The sequence below is a fragment of the Xyrauchen texanus genome, chromosome 4 (genome assembly GCF_025860055.1).
Source record: "Xyrauchen texanus isolate HMW12.3.18 chromosome 4, RBS_HiC_50CHRs, whole genome shotgun sequence".
In the NCBI taxonomy this organism is placed as follows: Eukaryota; Metazoa; Chordata; class Actinopteri; order Cypriniformes; family Catostomidae; genus Xyrauchen; species Xyrauchen texanus.
The window spans coordinates 55,113,996-55,134,660 of NC_068279.1; the positions used below are offsets into that span (position 1 = coordinate 55,113,996).

The window sequence follows — 20,665 nt, forward strand, 5'->3', positions numbered from 1 at the left end:
AACGACGCAGTGTCTCGTTCCCTTCTCAGGGAACAAGGGTTATAGTCATAACCCGAGACGTTTTGTTTTTCAAATGAACTGTTAAGAGAAAAAGTGTGTCAATATCATAACATATCGGTGTGTAAGTATTAGAGAGAAAAATACGTGTTTATAAAGACCTAATCAGATTTTGACCTTATGATTTTTGTGAATGTGAATAAAAGTTACACAAGAAACACAGTTGTTGTTGTAGCAACTCTAGTGTTCATTTCATCAAGAAACTGCAGCGATTTGTCCCTGGAGATGCGTATATCGAGTCACGTTTTTCACTATGAGACCAGGATGGCAAAAACGGTGAACTTCATTAATCTTAATGCATCCAGTTTGTGCATATCATCCAAGCCTGTATCTTCTGAGTAGTTTACCTGCTATGCCAGAGTTTTTTTCAGCATTGGACATTTTACGGCAGCAGCCCAGGCGAAATAAGCTTAGCAACTGAATCACACTGTGCAGACCAGTCATCTTATAGAAAATCTGTACAGTGCGTGATGACTGGATAGTGCAGGGCAGATCACTTGCCCAACATGAAACCTGTGGGACTCATTTCAATTCTCCAGCGAAGTTTCTGCTTTAAAGCTCTCTGCAATCTCAATTGGCTAGATAGTCACATAATTCTACACAGCCCTGATGAGTGGTGAACATTGGGTCATTACTGTAGTAGCACCAACTGTATATAACATGCATCCCCACGGCCACCACCATTGTCCTTGAGCAAGGCACTTAACTCCAGGTTGTTCCGGGGGGATTGTCCCTGTAATAATTGCACTGTAAGTCGCTTTGTATAAAAGCGTAAACCAAATGCATAAATGTAAATAACATGGTTGTTCATGTATCCTGATATCAACCCCATTCTGCCAAATTACTACTCAAAGTAGCCTAACCCAGCAGACATGTTTTGATCAATACAAAAGTGTTTACCTTTCCCTGCAGTGCTACAAATACCACATTGAGCAAGGAATCACAGAGACACAGATTCGGGTCTCATGTAAACCATGAGTAATTGTAAAAAAAGTAATTGCGTTCACATAAACAATGGTGAGTGCAATTCAGTGATTGCATTTTTGCTTGAAAATTACATTTGAACTCCACTGATGTTTGGGTTCAGGGCTGGGGTTTGGGTTAGGGGGTAGGGTTAATAAAATATACATTCCTGTTAAAGGCATTCCATCGTTAACAACTAAACTATTAATAACACTCGCTATTGGTGCCACCCAGTGGACATTTCTCCTCAACTACACTTCCAGGTCCGGCCACTTAGGGGCAGTGGTTTAAATTTCAGTAAGCACAGACAGCCTACGTTTGCGGAATTCACACAGAGGTCAGTCTGCAATTAATAACTGTGGTATTATGGCAGACATGTTCTTCAATAAATAATCTGTCATGGGAATGATGAAGACATGACTTCAATTGGGAAACGAACATTAGAAGCAAAGTCCCAACTCAGTAAAGTAAGAATATTTGAATGTTTAGCCTTGTTGTTTAACTAATAAATAAGGTTTTAATTGGGTTACGTTAGTCTGACTTCTCATAGCATTTGGAAGTAGAGCAATCTGCGTCAAATTCAAAAAGGTTTCAGATGCTTAGAAGATCAATAATGCTTATACCTTTGTAGAACTAAACTGCAATTATGTCATTATGTTCAATATGTAATCAAAGAACTTTTGTGTATTTTGGTGGACGCCTGTGTTTTAGACCCAGGATATACCCGGAATGCATGTTAATGTTAAACACTAAACAGAGCTGCATTACTGCTCAAAGTTCACAGCATGTAAACACTTTCTCTCCTCATGGGGTGAGTCTAGTACAAGTGAACAGTCAACAGTGATGTGTCAACAGAGATTACTCAACAAAAGCAATTTAATTATTCTCAGCTAACGTGCCATTGTGCCAGTAATCATATATACACGATTCTTCATCTTCCTCTAAGGGATTGTGAGCCGAACGCTGTGGAATGGGGTGGTGTGCCCTGGTCATTAGAGATGCAGAGATTTTCTTGTTGCTGATCGGGCTCTGCTATTGTCCGACATTAAGCTGCCGTTTAATGTTGCTGTATAAAGAAGCACCAAGGGAGACGCTTGCCTTGTCCCAAGCTTGATCTGATTCTGAACGCAGCAGCACGCCCTACAGAACTCAAGGGACATGTCTATTGTTATTAGGCCCTGCTTGTGACCAGCCTCTTATTTGAAATGTGTGAGTTCTTTAACATCAAATTAAAGTGAATATTTATAGTGCTTTCTGTGCAGACCAGAGTCTCTTTGTTGTCATTGTTCAGTTTGCTCTGTAAGTGTGAAAGCAGTTTTCTGAACTCAGGTACACAGCTGCAAAAAGCACCCAAATACACTTGAAAAGATGGTCTTGGGTTCATGTAAACTCCAGTACGGTTTACAGTTGAAAGCTATGAAAGCAATTCATGCAAACTAGTAGACGTGATGATGCAACACACAATGGTTTGGACCCATAAGTACAATGTGAACAGAAACCTGCAGGGGGAGACAGAGGTGATTTGAACTCTGATCTTGACCAAGCAGTCGAAAACAGACTAAGAAATGTTTGTTGTTATCAGGGGTAACGGATTTGTGCACGGCTACTGGCTGATCTTGTAGCAATCTGTGATTGTAACATCCTGTTCAGTCATTCAGTGGAAAAAGGAGTTCACTATCTGTCTTCAAATTGGGACATTTTTAGAGTCTTTTTATGCTGTTCACCAGGTCCAAATGGATGATCAGCTGGCTGTTATGCACCCTCTTTTCATGTCTGAAAGTGGTTAAAGCTATATAACTACAGCATTTGATGTGATCAGAGGAGTGGCTGTGAATGAAATACTCCAGAAAATAGCTGTGAATTACAGTGAATGAAGATTCATATGTTCACGCTAGATTCAGTTCAGTGAATCTGAGTTATCTGGCACGGTCTGTAAATTTAATAGAGATGGAAACCTCTTGAATAATATTTATGGTTTCATAACTATTATCGATGACAGCTCTCTATTCTTTGAAGGTAGTACACTCACATGATAAAATAAAATAATTGTCGATATGATGTTAGGGGTTGCACTTTTGTTATGTTTTTTTTTCCAAGTATTGCATTCAGTAAGTGGTTATACTGTCTCATCAGTATCATGCCATTCAAACAGGGCACAGGGTCGTTTAAGAGGTGAAGAGTGCTTGAACGACTGTATACTTATTGCAAGCCATTTCAACATGTAATCAAGCACAGAACATAAATGATAAATATCTATAAAATTCTATTTGCACTAGTTAAAATGCTAATTCTTAAAATCAGCAATGGTATTTATACTAGTAAAAATGCAAATTTCTGATATAAGCAATACAGAAAAAAACATTGTTGATCTCAAAAAAGGAATTTGATCTATTTGCTAATATAACTGCATTTTTTCTAGTAAAATCTCACAATGATCTATCTATATACACTACCGGTCAAAGATTTTTCTTTATAATATATTTAAGTAATATCACATGAGCAAGAGTGCGATATGGTCCTACATCAACACTGTTGTGATTCGGCCGCAGGCCGACTGCCTTAGGTAATCACAGCAGTGCTGATTTAGAGCCCAAAAACCAAAACAGTACAGTCACAAAAAACGCATTTGTGCATGGAACTACTTTCTTATGCGACGGATCAGAATCTGCTTGTGCTGGTTCAAAACAAATGATGCATCCACACATCTCAAAAATGTTACTTTATAACTAGTATCATAGTTTGGGCTGTTTCTAACAAGTTATTGGAGAAACAAGGATGTGTGTGTGTGTGTGTGTGTGTGTGTGTAGAGAGAAAGAGAGAGAGAGTTGGAGCATTTGCCATCACCTGCATCTGTTGCCACTCTCTAACAGCTATCAATGCTTATGCCTGTTTCACACATGATCCGTTTGCAGTATGTATGCAGTAAGTATGTGGTGGGTACGAAGTGCGGAAGCAGCATGCTTGATTGTGCTTTCACTTAAGATGAGTTTACAGCGCGCAACTGATCCGCCACTTCAGTGTACCACAAATACAACAATGGGTAAGTAGTTCGCTATTATTTTTATTTTAAACATGGTTCTTCTCTTACGTAAAAGGTAGTATCACAAACATTTTATATCCAAACTTACCATTCACACAAACAGCCGAGGAAACTGCCTCCCATGCATTTACTTTTGCATTTAAATCTTTATACAAGAAATCCTGTGGGACATAGAGAACTTTATGTTTTTCCACCTCCACGATAAGACGAGTGACATCCATTATGTCTTGTCTTTCCAAATGTGAGGTAAGGTGTAGTTCTCACCACCAGCCTGTCACCTGATTGCCGCTTTATGCTGAAAATGCGAGTGTCTCCCCCCTCCCCCACATACAATATAACATGCTATCTAGTGTATTTCACATGAAAACAATCTTTAGATATACTTCAGATGGCATTTGTTCTTTTTGCAACTAATAGTGTGTTTTGGTTTTCTTGCTTTACCCAGGGCTGAAAGTCATATGGTGATGTGAAAAACAGACTTTAATGAAATGCAAGCGCAGTTCATGTCAATTCATGTTCATTGTGACTATCACTTTATTTCAGCATGTGTAGCACAGCAAAAATAGTCTTGGTTTGGAAACAATCGCTGCACTGCTGCTTCTGCACCGCTCCTTTTGGTCAAATGCATCCTATTTTCTCTGTGTAAAAATAGACATCCAACAGGGGTATTACTCCCTATTTCGCGGAAGCTGGTGCCCAAGAGTCATCCACCATATTGAACATTATGTCCCAATCCGAAAACTCAGATAAGAGGTAAGTGCCTTGAGTTTGTGTAATTAAATCAGTCTGTTGTGTCTCTCAGCTGTGATGAGCCGTAATGCTGAAGTTGTTAGTTTAAAGCTGTTTTTCCTAGCTTTAGCAATATAGTAGTAATCCTATATTGCTAAGTAGTAAGTAGAGTGCAGATGATTTCATTCTCAATCACCTTTTTGTGATTTTTATTTTTAATCGCTTTCCACTCTTAATTAATCTACAAGCAAATAGAGAAATTGTAAAGTTTATCCAGTCAGAATTTATTTCTTGATGCTTACAAGCCAAGTGTGACAAATCACATTCCTGAAGCAGCATGAGTCTGAGCTCCACCCCGTCAGGCCTTCAGAATTTCCACAGAATCCCTCAACAGTGCAGGGAATAGGCATCTAAAGTCAGATTCATCAGCCAATCAGATTGATTTATTTGTTCTTGTGAGTGTGATCTTTAGGATATGTCCCGGTCGAGGCCCTCTAGCTGGCCTTGAGTGATGTAATTTGAAAGCGAAAGAGATCCTTATGGATTTACAAACTGATTGATTAATTAAACAGGAAAGGAAGACTGATTTTCACTTCAAGTAAATTGGGAAGTGCTTTTTACATTGTTATAGCAACATCAGGAGTTTTCTAAGTGTAAATTGAGCTTCTGGAACATTCAGTGTCAAATCAAGTTTTGAAATGTAGTGCTGCGTTCCATTCAACTCGGACTTAACAACTTCCTACTAGGAAAAGTGCAATGGAATGCATCTTGAAGTCAGAATTACAAATTGTAGGCTTGTGCAGAAATTCTCAACTCTGATTTTGCCGAGATGCAGGTGCATGATGTCCACATTCAGGGAGATATACAAAGTAAGTGATAAACATTCACTTTATTAAATAATAATGATATAGGAGTTTGTTTCTGCATTACATGATATTAAAGTTTGTTTAACAAATGCCAGCAGAAACAGGTGTATAAAACTTTATAATCTCTATAAAATTTGCATCGTACACCTGAAGCACAAATGCTAGCGCTGCAGCATTGTTTACCAGTTAGGTTGCTAGGAGACATCTCTAATGAGAGTCAAACCCCTGCTAAACTAACTGGAGCACTGCAGTTTTGTTTCCTTAAACATCATCTTCCGAATAACAGGGAATGGAATACATTTATGATTGGAGACAGCAAGTAGGAATATCCCACATCTAATTTAAATGGAACGCAGCATAACCGTGTACCCTGACGGAATGAAATGTATTGCAAGCAACATTTAAATCGCAAATATTATTAGATAGATTTTTCCAGGTATTATAGACCTCCTTGCTAGATTCATATGAAAAATTCAGATTTTTTTTTTATTATTTAATTTAGTTAAAGATTATGCAATTCAATGTAATGAAATTTTGTTATAAAATTTTAATGAGTAAATCTTAAACATAAGTTGAAATATTTTTGGTGTGTATCCTGCATATAATTAAATGCCGAAAGGGCTTGTTATAGTACAGTATATTTGGTATGTTTTAACTATATGCACCTACAAAATGAAACTGATACTCTCATGTTACACAGGATAGTCATGCTGACATTGACATTCTGTTTTAAAGCAAGCATGTAATGCAACACTGAATTATTCACAATAATGAAATATAATATATAATGTAATAGAAATCAGAAAACATTTTCTTTCGAATAATGTTCACTGATGAATCGAGCAGAATACTACCAGAAATGTGTATTTAGAAAGTAAATAGAGTCAATTTTTTATTCATGTTGACTTCAAACTAGTGTTTTCTAGGTTTGGTAGTCTTTTTCATCCACGCTTATCTTCTGCTAAATACTCTATCAAAGTAAGAACTATTTTTGAGAAATCAACACTGGGCGACACTGAACATGAGGCAACAGGCCTTTGGCCAGTGTTTCTGTGTCCTGTATAATCTGGCCAGTTGCACCCAATCAGATCTCACTGTGTTTTGGGCCAATACATCACTGGGCGGTGTTTATTTGACATTAGGCGACTTCTGCTGGCAAGAGGTGATGCTAGAATTAGAGATATGACCCACTTTAACATGAAAGACACACACTGAACGACTCAAAGACATCACCGGCTTTACCATTCACTCTAAACGCACCTAAACGAAACTTTTGTTCAGATTACTGTCATTTGATGGATGAGCCATCCCCACTCATGTGACAGCTGTGCAGATGTCAGACAGATGTGACTGCAGATTTTATGATACATTTTTAATGAGAAGCACAGTGAATTGCACTCTGTATTGATGCAGGATTTAATTGTCTTGTCACAAGCAAGGAGATATCCTGCACTGACGGCTGAATTTGATGCTTCCTTCTGTTGGGAAAGGCGGGGAGACACAATCCTCAGTGCCGCCACAGTGTCGCCATGCCAGAGGCGAGGTCTCCACCAAATGTATAATGCATTTCCTTTTCCTGCACTTTATGAATGGAGTGCACCTGAAGCACATCCCGTTAGCACACGCCTCGCCAGCTACCATCAATCACACCAGGAACGATTGCCTTAAGATGACACGGCAAGCGCAATATTCAGTCAAAAACGTGTAACTGATGTTCATTTATGTACAAACAATCTCTATGTGTTGATATTATGTGTCTTTGGAACAATTTTTATTTATTTTAGTAATTAAAAAGTGAAATATTGGTACTACACAACACTGTCACACTGTTCATTCAGTTGGCATTACAGCGGTAATGCTTCATAAGATGACAATGTGTGTGGTCATGTAATAACCACGGTTCCATATAATAAATGGTTCCAGCAAAACGTATCGAAACAGGTAGACTTTAGCAAAATAAACCGATTTTGTGTTGCATGTAATTACCAAGTGTGCCGCACAAGCCCTCAAAAGTGAAGCCAAAACGTCTCGATCGCCCCCCGGTGACTGGTCCTAGTATAGGTCATAAACCCCGCCTCCCCATGTTATTCAATGGGACATGAGGCCAACTAAACAATTAAATTACACTTCACATATCTTTTTTTCAAAGATAGTTTCTGTCATTTACTGTAGTTTCTATCACGTTGATGTCATTTCAAGTGTTTGTTTTCAAAATAAGTTTGTTTTTAGTTATTTGATGCTATAAAAACGCTGCTGTGACATCATGATTGACAGCTGTGATTGACAGGTTCTCTGAGCGAAGTAGTCACTGAAGCACCAACTGATTTTTTTTCGGAATCTTCAGAGGACTGAGGAGATTGGAGCTTTAAATTTATTATCTAAATTTCTATAATTAATTATTTCACACCTTCATAAGTCAAAAGTCAAAAGTGCAGGGGCGTGTGCTTGCGATTGATTCAGCGAGAGTGAGGGCGGGGCCTTGACTTCACGGCTTTACTTCCTGCTCACTACTGCGCAGGTCTGGTCCCGAAATCGCAACTGCGCAGACTCAAGTCCCAAGATGTCAGCACCATATCGGGACACTGGCGGCTTCAGTTCTCACCAATGGAAAAGAGCGAAGGAGTGTCGGCCATCTTTTTTTACAGTCTATGGTAATTACTTATACATGTTCTTACTGGCTTATCCAATACATTGCTTGTTTACTGTATGATTTGACGCCAAGGTGTCAAAATCTCATGCTGACACGATTTCCTTACATTGTAGTATTTTTGAATATTTGATCATTTGATAATTATATTTGATAGTTATCAACATATTTGTGTGCATGTAGACACACTCACTATCTGCTTTACTATATGGGTGCTTCTTCACATTTAGGACACTAAGATTTTTATTAAAATATTACAAGCAGATTTTTTTTTTGTGTGTGTGTGTGTGTGATATACAGTGCATCCAGGAAGTATTCACAGCGCTTCACTTTTTCCACATTTTATGTTACAGCCTTATTACAAAATGGATTAAATTCATTATTTTCCTCAAAATTCTACTAACAATACCCCATACAACATGGCGCCGCAGATGGCCGCCTCGGTGTGGAGCTCTTCAATTCTTTTGTTGTTTTTGTTAGTTTGTCCTGTGTTTAGCAATCTTTTCTGTTTTTTTTTGGTATTGTTTGTATTGTTGTTGACTGGAAGCTCCTGTCACCTAGACAAATTCCTTGTATGTGTAAGCATACTTGGCAATAAAGCTGATTCTATTCTATTCTATTCTATTCTAATGACAACGTGAAAGAAGTTTGTTTGAAATCTTTGCAAAATTATTAAAAAGAAAAAAATCACATGTACACAAGTATTCACAGCCTTTGCGCAATACTTTGTTGAAGCACCTTTGGCAACAAATACAGCCTCAAGTCTTTTTGAGTATGATGCTACAAGCTTGGCACACCTATTTTTGGGCAGTTTCTCCCATTCTTCTTTGCAGGATCGCTCAAGCTCCATCAGTTTGGATGGGGAGCGTCGGTACACCATTTTCAGATCTCTCCAGAGATGTTCAATCGGGTTCAAGTCAGGGCTCTGGCTGGGCCACTCAAGGACATTCACAGAGTTGTCCCGTAGCCACTCCTTTGTTATCTTGGCTGTGTGCTTAGGGTCGTTGTCCTATTAGAAGAGGAACCTTCACCCCAGTCTGTGGTCCAGAGTGCTCTGGAGCAGGTTTTCATCAAGGATGTCTCTGCACATTGCTGCATTCATCTTTCCCTCGATCCTGACTAGTCTCCCAGTTCCTGCCGCTGAAAAACATCCGCACAGCATGATGCTGCCACCACCATGCTTCAATGTAGGGATGGTATTGGCCAGGTGATGAGGTTTCCTCCAAATATGACACTTGACATTCAGGCCAAAAGATTCAATCTTTGTTTCATCAGATCAGAGAATTTGGTTTCTCATGGTCTGAGAGTCCTTCAGGTGCCTTTTGACAAACTCCAGGCGGGCTGTCATGTGCCTTTTACTGAGGAGTGGCTTCCGTCTGGCCACTCTACCATACAGGCCTGATTGGTGGAGTGCTGCAGAGATGGTTGTTCTTCTGGAAATTTCTCCTCTCTCCACAGAGAAATCCTGGAGCTCTGTCAGAGTGACCATCAGGTTCTTGGTCACCTCCCTGACTAAGGTCCTTCTCCCCCGATCGCTCAGTTTGGACGGGCGGCCAGCTCTAGGAAGAGTCCCGGTGGTTCCAAACTGCTTCCATTTACAGATGATGGAGGCCACTGTGCTCATTGGGACCTTCAATGCTGCAGAAATGTTTCTGTACCCTTCCCCAGATCTGTGCCTCGATGCAATCCTGTCTCAGAGGTCTACAGACTTCTTTGGACTAGTTTGGACTTCATGGCTTGGTTTGTGCTCTGACATGCACTGTTAACTGTGGGACCTTATATAGACAGGTGTGTGCCTTTCCAAATAATGTCCAATCAATGGAATTTACCACATGTGGACTCCAATCAAGTTTTAGAAACATCTTAAGGATGATCAGTGGAAACAGGATGCACCTGACCTCAATTTTGTGTGTCATGGCAAAGGCTGTGAATACTTATGTAAATGTGATTTGTTTTTTCTTTTTTCTTTTTTTTTTTTTTTTATACATTTGCAAAGATTTCAAACAAACTTCTTTCAAGTTGTCATTATGGTGTACTGTTTGTAGAATTTTGAGGAAAATAATGAATTTAATCCATTTTGGAATAAGGATGTAACATAACAAAATGTGGAAAAAGTGAAGCGTTGTGAATACTTTCTGGATGCACTGTAAAGCTCACACTAAAACTGAATTGGAAACATTTTTCCAGGCCTTCATAAATTATTTTGGTACTTTTCAAATGCCTTTTTATTAATATATCATGTTATGAAGATACCAAATTGCCCTCTGTGCTGTTATGCAGCTCATGGTGAGCTCTTACTGGCATTCTGACTGGGTGCTAAAAATGATCGAACATGGTTATACAATCAAATTTGCACGTCGGCCGCCCCGTTTCAACCGTGTTCTATCTTCCACGGTTCCGTCTGAAGATGCGACGATGTTATGAGCCGAAATACACAATCTACTCGAAAAGAATGCAATAGAGGTTGTTTTATATTAATTAATATGCCTGCTGTCCCGCTGCGCAAATGCATGGCAAGTAATCATGGGCATGTCAGAGCTGGTGTTTACAACGATTAAGCACAATCTGTGGTCCGACCACAGGATTTTGTTGTATTGCACTCACAGACTGCGAAATACACAGCGGCATTTACAGCCATTATTTCCTCATTATGGCGGGCGTCATACCATTCTAGATCTGAGAAGCTTAAATTGCTCTTGCGACATGCCCATTCAAAATTTTAACTCAGAAACAGATCTTATCACACATCCATCCTCAGGACTGTTTTGTGTCTATAGATCTGAAGGACGCGTAATTCATGTACAATTGCACCGCATTACAGGCAGCTTTTTAGAGCTTTTTTGCATATTCGAGGGAATTACGTATACATTTTAAGTCCTTCATTTCAGTCTGTCTCTGACTCACCGCACGTTCACAAAATGTATTGATGCGGCGCTAGCCCCATTGAAAATGAACAGTGTGCATGTTTTGAATTACCTTAGCGATTGGTTATTACTAGCTAATGAGAGGCACTACTGAGCAAACACAGAGAATTGCTGCTTTGTCATATGTAAAATCTGGTCTAATGTCAACTGGGCAAAAGCACACTTTTCCCCAGCCAGTAAATCTCCATTTTATTCTAGGTCTCCTTTTACCTCATGAATGATTGCGTACAGGCCATTCTTCTGTTTCAGTTCAAACTGAAAAAACATTACCATTGAAGTCATTTTATTTTCATGCACATCGTGGTGACTTGCCACTGTCTGGCTGCTCTAGCACCATGGACAGTATCAGCCTTCTACTAACAGGGTGTTATGCTGGGTCAAGTTTTCAGAAGGAAAGTGCTGACCACAAATGCATCCAACACAGTTTGGGGCACGGTGTGTGATGGACACCCGACTTTAGACAACTGGACAGGTGCGATACAGCCATGACATGTCAACCGCCTTGAGTTACTGGCTGTCATTCTAGCTTTGAGAGCATTTCATTCTGATATTATTAATCACCACATTCTAATATGTTCTATAAAAACATAAGTATGGGTTTCTCCCGGTGAGCATCCTTCATTCTGTCATCAGCAAAGTCTGAGTGGACATGGAAACAGTTCTGTTAATTGTGCCAAAATGGCCCAATCAGTTATGGTTTCTGGAGATGGTAGATATACTGGATGGGCTTCTATGGGAAATACAGCTGAAGAAATATTTTCTCTCTAAAACACAAGGCACAGTTTGGCATCCCCAGCCAGAACTGTAAAGCCTACACGTGTGGCCTTTGAATGGAGCACAGTAGACGAGACAGAATTGGCTCGGTCGGTTATAAACACCATATTACAGGCTAGAACGCTGTCCATGTGACGCCTTTACACACTGAAATTAAATGTGTTTACTAATTGGTGCTTTTCACACTGCAAAGACCCAGTGAACTGCCCCATACCTGAAATTCGTACATTTCTTAAGAGCGATCGGATGCAGGGCTCACTCCGTCTAGGCTCAAAGGTAATATGCCAGAAAACATGATTTAATCATAATTCCTAGGGGGCAAGGCAGCTAAATCCCCCTCGCCCGGCTACAGCCCCGACTTGGGACCACAAAGGTCCTAAAAGTTCCTGTGTGGGCTCCCTTCGAGCCTCTGGACTATGTTGAATTGTGTGTGCTTTCTCTTAAGAATGCATTACTGCTGGCTTTGGCCTCAGTAATACGGGTTGGTGATTTGCAAGCACTGTCTGTTGACAATTCATGTCATTTTGGTCTTTCAAAACCCACTGTCAAACCCAGAAAAAGCTATGCGCCTAAGGTTATAACCACACCCTTCAAAGTGCTGGTGGTTCACCATCAAGACTTTTTCCCCACCAATTGGTGTTAAAGTACACTAAACTAGAGGCATGGCCTCTTCATGGGCAAGGAGAAACAGTGTGTCCTTACAAGACATATGATTTGCAGCAGGATGGTCTTCTCAAAGCACATTCGCAAGGTTTTACAACCTAGACATAACGTCTCTCTCAAAACAAGTCCTCTCTGTCTAGAGTGCTTGCTATTTTATTGGCCAAATATATACTTATGGCACTCTTTAAGTATGGGCTCCCTGTCACTTTTCACAACCGCCTGCATTCGGTAATGTATGTAACCTCAGTTCCCTGAGACGAGGTTGAATGAGACATTGCATAAGCTGGCTGCACTACAAGACTCAAGAGTTCTTTGAGGTGTAAGCGATGCCCTCTTCTCACTCAGTCAGAAAATTCAGAGGAATGGTGTTTGCGTGCCTGCTTTTATAGTGGACAGATTCATGCCTAAATGGCAGGGCTCAAACCCCATAGCCAATATTAGAATTGCCATTATTGTAGAAAGGTTTCAACTAAGTCGCGTAGAAGGACACTCCCCTTGTCTCAGGGAACCAAGGTTACGTACGTAATGGAGATGTTTCACAGCCTTTATTGTCCATGGAAAGACTGAAACTTGGTCAGATTACAGACAGTGTGATGGGGAGAGAGTAAACCCCATAACACATGAGACAAAAAAGATACAGGGAATAAAACAAATATGAACACAGGGTGAAAAAAGACAAAAGATGCATAAGAATCATATGCAGAACAAGACTAGATGAAGAGGAAGGAGAGAAAGCAAATACAGATGTCAGCAGACGACACGGAAATGAAAGCAAAGACATAGTGAATGAAAACGGCCTAAATCCTCCGTTAGAATATCAAACGCGTAACCCAGATGAAGTCAAGCGCGCAAGTCTCTGCTCACAGGAAATACGGGGATCAAAGTGCTTTTGTGAAAAATGAGAACGCAAGTCCTGCGTCTGTATTTGCTCTGTCATGTCAGTCAAATATGTGGAGCTTTACAATGCAAAGAAACTCAGGGATATAGGACTAATATTATGACTGGTGTTCTGACAGATCACATCTTTCTCCCACTCTTTCCTCTAGGACACACACACAATCAAAAGCTGTTCCCGACACTTTAAAGCCATTGGATGATAACAGTGACAGGAAAGTGAAACTGCAGAAAGCCAGATTTCTTGACATTAACGTTAAATAGTGCAGCTCGAGCAGGCAAAGGCAGAGGGCTAGCCGTTCATACACAGAGTTTTGCGTGGAAAACCAGCAGATGGGTTGAGAATGAACTCAACATGTCAGCTATGCTTCATAAAAACTCAGCAAGTTTTTCAGTGTATAGATGGTTTTCTAGGTCTCATAACAAAATGGCGAAAACATATTGTCAAATGACTTTACTTTTTTCCCATAGAGATCTAGCAATAAATACATTTGGTTGCTCATTACGTATTTATTTATGCAATACAAATGACTGATATTTGTCAATAACCTGCTACATGCTTCCCTCTTCTCATTCCAAAGCCCCATGTTTTATTTCTTCCATGGTACATGAGATATCTTACATGGTAGAGTATTTTTGCTGTGTGACTTCAGGAACAGCTTTCATATTGGGAGCACATCTATGATGCCTTAAAAAATGCTGTCTTCACCGTTCACCGTTCCCTTTCCCATAGAAAGACTTGACTTTAGCGAGCACAAAATGTTGTAGTTTGAAGTGTTTCTCTGCAATAAAACATTAGAATAATGTCCATTTACCATCTGCGGAGTGAAATACTGATGCAAACATAACACATTTTGAGTGTAGGGTGATTTATGTAAGTGTCAGTGATGCTGACAGGCAAGTTTTCATGCTAACGGAAGGATATTATATCAGGAAACAATAAATGCCAATGTCAGTATTTCACTGTCACTGTATCAAAGGTTCAAGAATAACATTATACACTTCACACTCTCGTGGCTATCTATAGACAATAAATAGACTTCCATTTGTCTAACTTCATTCATTTACATGTACAATTAAAGGGCTCATATCATAAGGAGAAATCAAATTTTCCTTGATCTTTTGGGATAAAAGAGTTATAGGATGAAAACATACTGTAACTTTCAGAACTCGAAACTTCCTCCAAAGTTCAAAACGAGCATATATGGAAACTGCAAAAACAACTTGTTCTGAATTCTGCAACTCTCTGAACATCAACACCTGTTGGATGATCAGAAACATGCCAGCCAAGGAAGTTTGAAATTTCCACATTATCAGAAGAACTAATGAGAAGAGCAAACTAGTCGAAGGTCCCCCAAATCGTGAGAGAGGATGGAAATGGTCACGAAAAACTAAACTATGACTGTTTTAGGTGAAAGAAAGCTTGAATCCCAAAATAAGTGGAACTATATATATATATATATATATATATATATATATATATATATATATACACTCACCTAAAGGATTATTAGGAACACCTGTTCAATTTCTCATAAATGCAATTATCTAATCAACCAATCACATGGCAGTTGCTTCAATGCATTTAGGGTGTGGTCCTGGTCAAGACAATCTCCTGAACTCCAAACTGAATGTCAGAATGGGAAAGAAAGGTGATTTAAGCAATTTTGAGCGTAGCATGGTTGTTGGTGCCAGACGGGCCGGTCTGAGTATTTCACAATCTGCTCAGTTACTGGGATTTTCACGCACAACCATTTCTAGGGTTTACAAAGAATGGTGTGAAAAGGGAAAAATATCCAGTATGCGGCAGTCCTGTGGGCGAAAATGCCTTGTTGATGCTAGAGGTCAGAGGAGAATGGGCCGACTGATTCAAGCTGATAGAAGAGCAACTTTGCCTAAATTAACCACTCGTTACAACCGAGGTATGCAGCAAAGCATTTGTGAAGCCACAACACGCACAACCTTGAGGCGGATGGGCTACAACAGCAGAAGACCCCACCGGGTACCACTCATCTCCACTACAAATAGGAAAAAGAGGCTACAATTTGCAAGAGCTCACCAAAATTGGACAGTTGAAGACTGGAAAAATGTTGCCTGGTCTGATGAGTCTCGATTTCTGTTGAGACATTCAGATGGTAGAGTCAGAATTTGGCGTAAACAGAATGAGAACATGGATCCATCATGCCTTGTTACCACTGTGCAGGCTGGTTGTTGTGGTGTAATGGTGTGGGGGATGTTTTCTTGGCACACTTTAGGCCCCTTAGCCAATTGGGCATCGTTTAAATGCCACGGCCTACCTGAGCATTGTTTCTGACCATGTCCATCCCTTTATGGCCATCATGTACCCATCCTCTGATGGCTACTTCCAGCAGGATAATGCACCATGTCACAAAGCTCGAATCATTTCAAATTGGTTTCTTGAACATGGCAATGAGTTCACTGTACTAAAATGGCCCCCACAGTCACCAGATCTCAACCCAATAGAGCGTCTTTGGGATGTGGTGGAACGGGAGCTTCGTGCCCTGGATGTGCATCCCACAAATCTCCATCAACTGCAAGATGCTATCCTATCAATATGGGCCAACATTTCTAAAGAATGCTTTCAGCACCTTGTTGAATTAATGCCACATAGAATTAAGGCAGTTCTGAAGGCGAAAGGGGGTCAAACACAGTATTAGTATGGTGATCCTAATAATCCTTTAGGTGAGTGTATATATATATATTCTTTTTTTTTTACAACTTTGTTATTTTAACTATATTTTCATTATATACAGAATATTTAACCACCTCTCCAAATCCAAACATTTTATCAACAGGCTTAACTTCTTTCACAGGCCCCTTTTTGCAGTTAATACAAAATTGCTCCACAATAACAGCTGGAAAAAATACAAATAGAATTTACATCCTAAATACAATTGCAAATATGACCTAAACATAAGAATATAAGAATTGAATAATCTCAAGAAAGTTTCTCAAACACAAATCTAAAAAAAAAATTATTTAATTAAATATATATAAAACGTCTACAACAGTGATTTTCAGGGACATAATTTAATGTTCCACTTTATTTTTGAGTTTGGACATTATGGTGGCGTAATGACTAGCCTCAGTCTGGGTGGTAGAGGATGACTCTCAGTTGCCTCCACGTCTGAGACAGTCAATCCACGCATCTTATCGCGTGGCTTGTTGAGTGCGTTACCGAGGAGACCTAGCGTGTGTGGAGGCTCACACTATTCTACTCAGCATCCACACACAACTCACCACATACCCCACCAAGAGAGAGAACCACATTATAGTGACCATGAAGAGGTTAACCCAACATGACACTACCCACCCTAGCAACCGGGACTATTGGTTGCTTAGGAAACCTGACTGGTTTCACTCGCCATTTCTTTAACATACAAACACTCCCACCCACGGCCATTTGTGCTTTGTAATGTCATGAAAATGTGCCTATAATTAGAGCTCTCATGAAAATAAGACATTGTGCACGGTTGTTGCGCTGTGCCTAGTGTGGCGACAAAAATAGAGCTGCATGTCTTGTTTACAGAGAAACCTAAAACCTTTTAGAAAGGTTTAGATGTGAGGTTTATACTTAAGACAAGAAAGAAACTGTTTGCCAATGGGCTTAGAACATTTTATTTAATTAAATGTAAAAAAAAAAAAAGCCAGCGAAATTTTCTCACCCCATTGGCAGAATTTTTAAGCATAAATTACGCTTCAGATTTCTCTGAAAACAAGTCTTAATGTCATGTCTTTTCACCTCATCTTGGATGTTTAGATATGTTTTATTTTTTTGCAGTATGACACGTCTTAAATTTTACAACAAACTAAATTGAAAGTTCTGCACACGTCAAAGTTAGGCCTGCACTGCTGAATCAGTGACCTTGTGCAAGATGAACGTATAACTCTCTCTCTCTCTCTCTCTGCCTCTCTTTTCAGTGCAGATCTTAAGACCATTAGAGCGCCACATGCCCCTATGCCATTTTATCCTTTAATGCAGTGCAGATATAGAGACCTATTGTATGTGTCCTCTACTCCAGCTTTTTATGTTATTATCTTGAAAGCTTATTTTTAAGGTCACTGCACGCCAACTGGCAGTATTCTTGAAAAAAAGGAAGGCTGACTGTGATGTGAGAAGTAATGCTGTCCTCAGATGCCGGTTGTCACGTCTAGATGTGTTCATGTTCATGTTTTGTGTTAATGTCTTTTATTTTTAAAAGTAGTTCCATGTCATGTTATAACTTGTTTCCCTGCCGTGTCATGTCATTTCCTGTTTCTATGTCAAGTCATGTGATTTATCCTGTTTCCCTCATGTTCATTGTGTCTGTTTCCCATTGGTTCATAGTCTTGTTATTAGGTCTATCATGTCATTGGTTTATGCTCATTGTCTTGTTGTCTTGTTTAGAGTTTTGTTTGTTCATTGGTTTATGTTTCCCATGTCCATGTAAGTCTCATGTTTCCATTGTATCAGGGTCAGGGCTTTTGTAGGTTTGTTGGTGTTGGCATACTTAGGTCAAGTCAAGTGAAGTCATGTCATGTCTACACTTCATCATCATCATCTGTTCCTGCCTGTCATTGCTTGCCAGCCTACGTTACAGAATACCTGACCACCAAAATGAACCCAGCTGATCTACAAATATGTCTACATCAAGGAAAAAGTTCTATAGAAGACTATTTGGAGGACGAGGTAGGCTTCAAAGAGATTGCCCTCAAACACTTTTTTTCCGTGCAGTCTTGAAAGAGCCGGTGTACTCCTGGATGCCCGGCAGTTGGAGTACCTTCAATCTGGCTCAATATATCGACCTTGCCTTGAGGATAACTAGTTAAACTTTCACTGTGAGGGAGGCGGATAACGAGCCAGAGTCCCACATCAGGGCCGCCGAGCCAGAGTCCCCTGTCATGGCTGCCGAGCCAGTGTTCCCCATCATGGCCGCTGAGCCAGAGTCCCCCGTCATGGCCGCCGAGCCAGAGTCCCTCCTTGCCATGTCAGAACCAAGCCTCAATCTGCTCCATGTCATGTCACAACCAAGCCACAGTCTGCTCCATGCCATGTCACAGCCATGCCTGAGTAAGCTACATGCCATGTCAGAGCCAAGCCTCAGTCTGCTCCATGTCATGTCACAAAAAAGCCTCAGTCTGCTCCATGCCAAGTCACATCCACGCCAGAGTCTGTTCCCTGCCATGTCACAGCAACGCCCCAGCCTGCTGCCTGCCATGTCACAGCAACATCTCCGCCTGCTCCATGCCATGTCACAGCAATGCCTCAGCCTGCTCCATGCCATGTCACAGCAATGCCTCAGCCTGCTCCATGCCATGTCACAGCAATGCCTTAGACTGCTACATGCCATATCACAGCAACGCCTGAGCCTGTCACAATAACACCTCAGTCTGCTTCACGCCATTTCACAGCCGAACCTCAGTATGCTCCATGCCATGTCACAGCCAAGCTTCAGTCTGCTCCATGCCATGTCAAAAGCAAGCCTTTGCTCCATAGTCCAGGCCCACCTCTGTTCCAAGGTTCATGCCCGCCTCAACTCTACGAGCCAGCGCTGATATCCTAAGAGGTCCAGGCCTGCCTCTGCTCCATGATCCAGGCCCGCCTCTGCTTCATAGTCTAGGTCTGCCTCTGTTCCATAGTCCAGGCCCACCTCTGCTCTATGGTCCAGGCCTGCCCTGCCATGGTCAATGAGCCAATGGCCCCGCCTGCCATGGCCAATGAGCCAACGCCCATGTCTGCCATGACCAATGAGCCAGAGTTGCAAGCCTCATCTTTCCCAGAGCCAGCATTGCAAGCCTCAGTGGCCATGTTATGCCATGCTGCCATATTGTAACTGAGCGAACAGTGTGCGCAGCGCCACATAAAAAAATTATTAATTAATTCATTATTAATTAACTCGACTTGTGTGAGGCAACATTGACTATTGTTTAACTTGACACAGTGTCTAAAAACCTGCCAGTCCTCCATGAGAAACTGAAGAAACAAGACATGGTGCAGGAGTCAAGGACATTCGTCCAGTGCGTAATTACAAAGGAAAACAGTGGAAAAACGGAGTATACGCACGCATTAATGTATTCAGTGTGAATGGCTAATAACTGGTGGGCGATACAAGTTCGGAAGGCCTGTATATTTTTCTAGAAATTACAAATCCGAACCCAAAGTCCTAACTGAAAAACTGACTCGAACCCAGCAGAACTCTAACGTGAACCGCTCTGACAGCGCTGATAACTGCGTATTCACATGTGTACCCAGAACATCATGTCACCCCTCAAGCTTTCCTATCAGGGCAATTGCGTTGTTTGTGTGGGGGTTAAATCCACTACTGATGGAATTACCAAAATATTCCATATAGAATATTATGTAACTGGACCGTTCTCGTAAGATTGCAAAATTAAGAGGACGTAAAGATGAATTGGACGTATAATGGTAATGAAATTACAGGCATGTGAAGTTGCAGTTACGTTGCCTGTTAGTATGCCATGAAATTAACAAAAAGCACAAAAAAATTTGGTAACTGGTATGTTGTGTGTGTGCAGGGAATACATGGTCAAATTAAAAAAATAAAATGCCACTAAAAAAATAATAATTTATAGTTATAGACACAAAAAATAATTTTTAAAAGGGAGTAGGAAACACTTCCCATCACATCTTTTGTAGTTGAAATCAGAGGCTGAACGTCCAATAAAACAGTATTTTTGTACAAATCCATCTGTCACTTGGTGGAAGCTGGTTAATCTAGAAGAAACTAATCTGGATCCCGAAGCAAAAGCAGCTGAGAACCAGAGGTAAAAGGATGGAAATTCTTTGCACTCACCTATAGATTTTATATCGGGTGGTAAATCCTTGTCGGAATCGTTCCATGAAGGAGAGATACCCCTTCGAGTGGTGGAAAGGCCCACGGTCAGAGAAGAGCCAATCAAACTGCCTAGTAACATGCTGCTCATTGGCCGAGGGCTCTTGGCGGGAAGACTGAACTGTTATATGTTCCCATATAAGCAGGAAGTAAGTGACTTCAATGAGTCTCCAGTTCATGCTTCACTGTCGACCGTTCGCTGCTCATTCTTGCTCCATTCTCAGGAGACCTGCAGGATGAGAAGAGAAGAAAAC

The 20,665-nt window shown here is 40.6% G+C and overlaps 1 protein-coding gene across 2 annotated transcripts in view; it reads right to left on the minus strand.

Annotated features, from left to right (window-relative positions):
• The window catches only part of LOC127637470 (BMP/retinoic acid-inducible neural-specific protein 1-like), a 190,324-nt gene that overhangs the window by 119,751 nt on the left and 49,908 nt on the right, over positions 1-20,665 (minus strand). For both annotated transcript variants that reach the window (XM_052118562.1, XM_052118570.1), the window contains exon 2: positions 20,373-20,640. In XM_052118562.1, coding sequence (XP_051974522.1) covers positions 20,373-20,590 — 218 coding nt within the window. In that variant the 5' untranslated portion in view covers positions 20,591-20,640. The remainder of the gene's footprint in view (positions 1-20,372; positions 20,641-20,665) is intronic.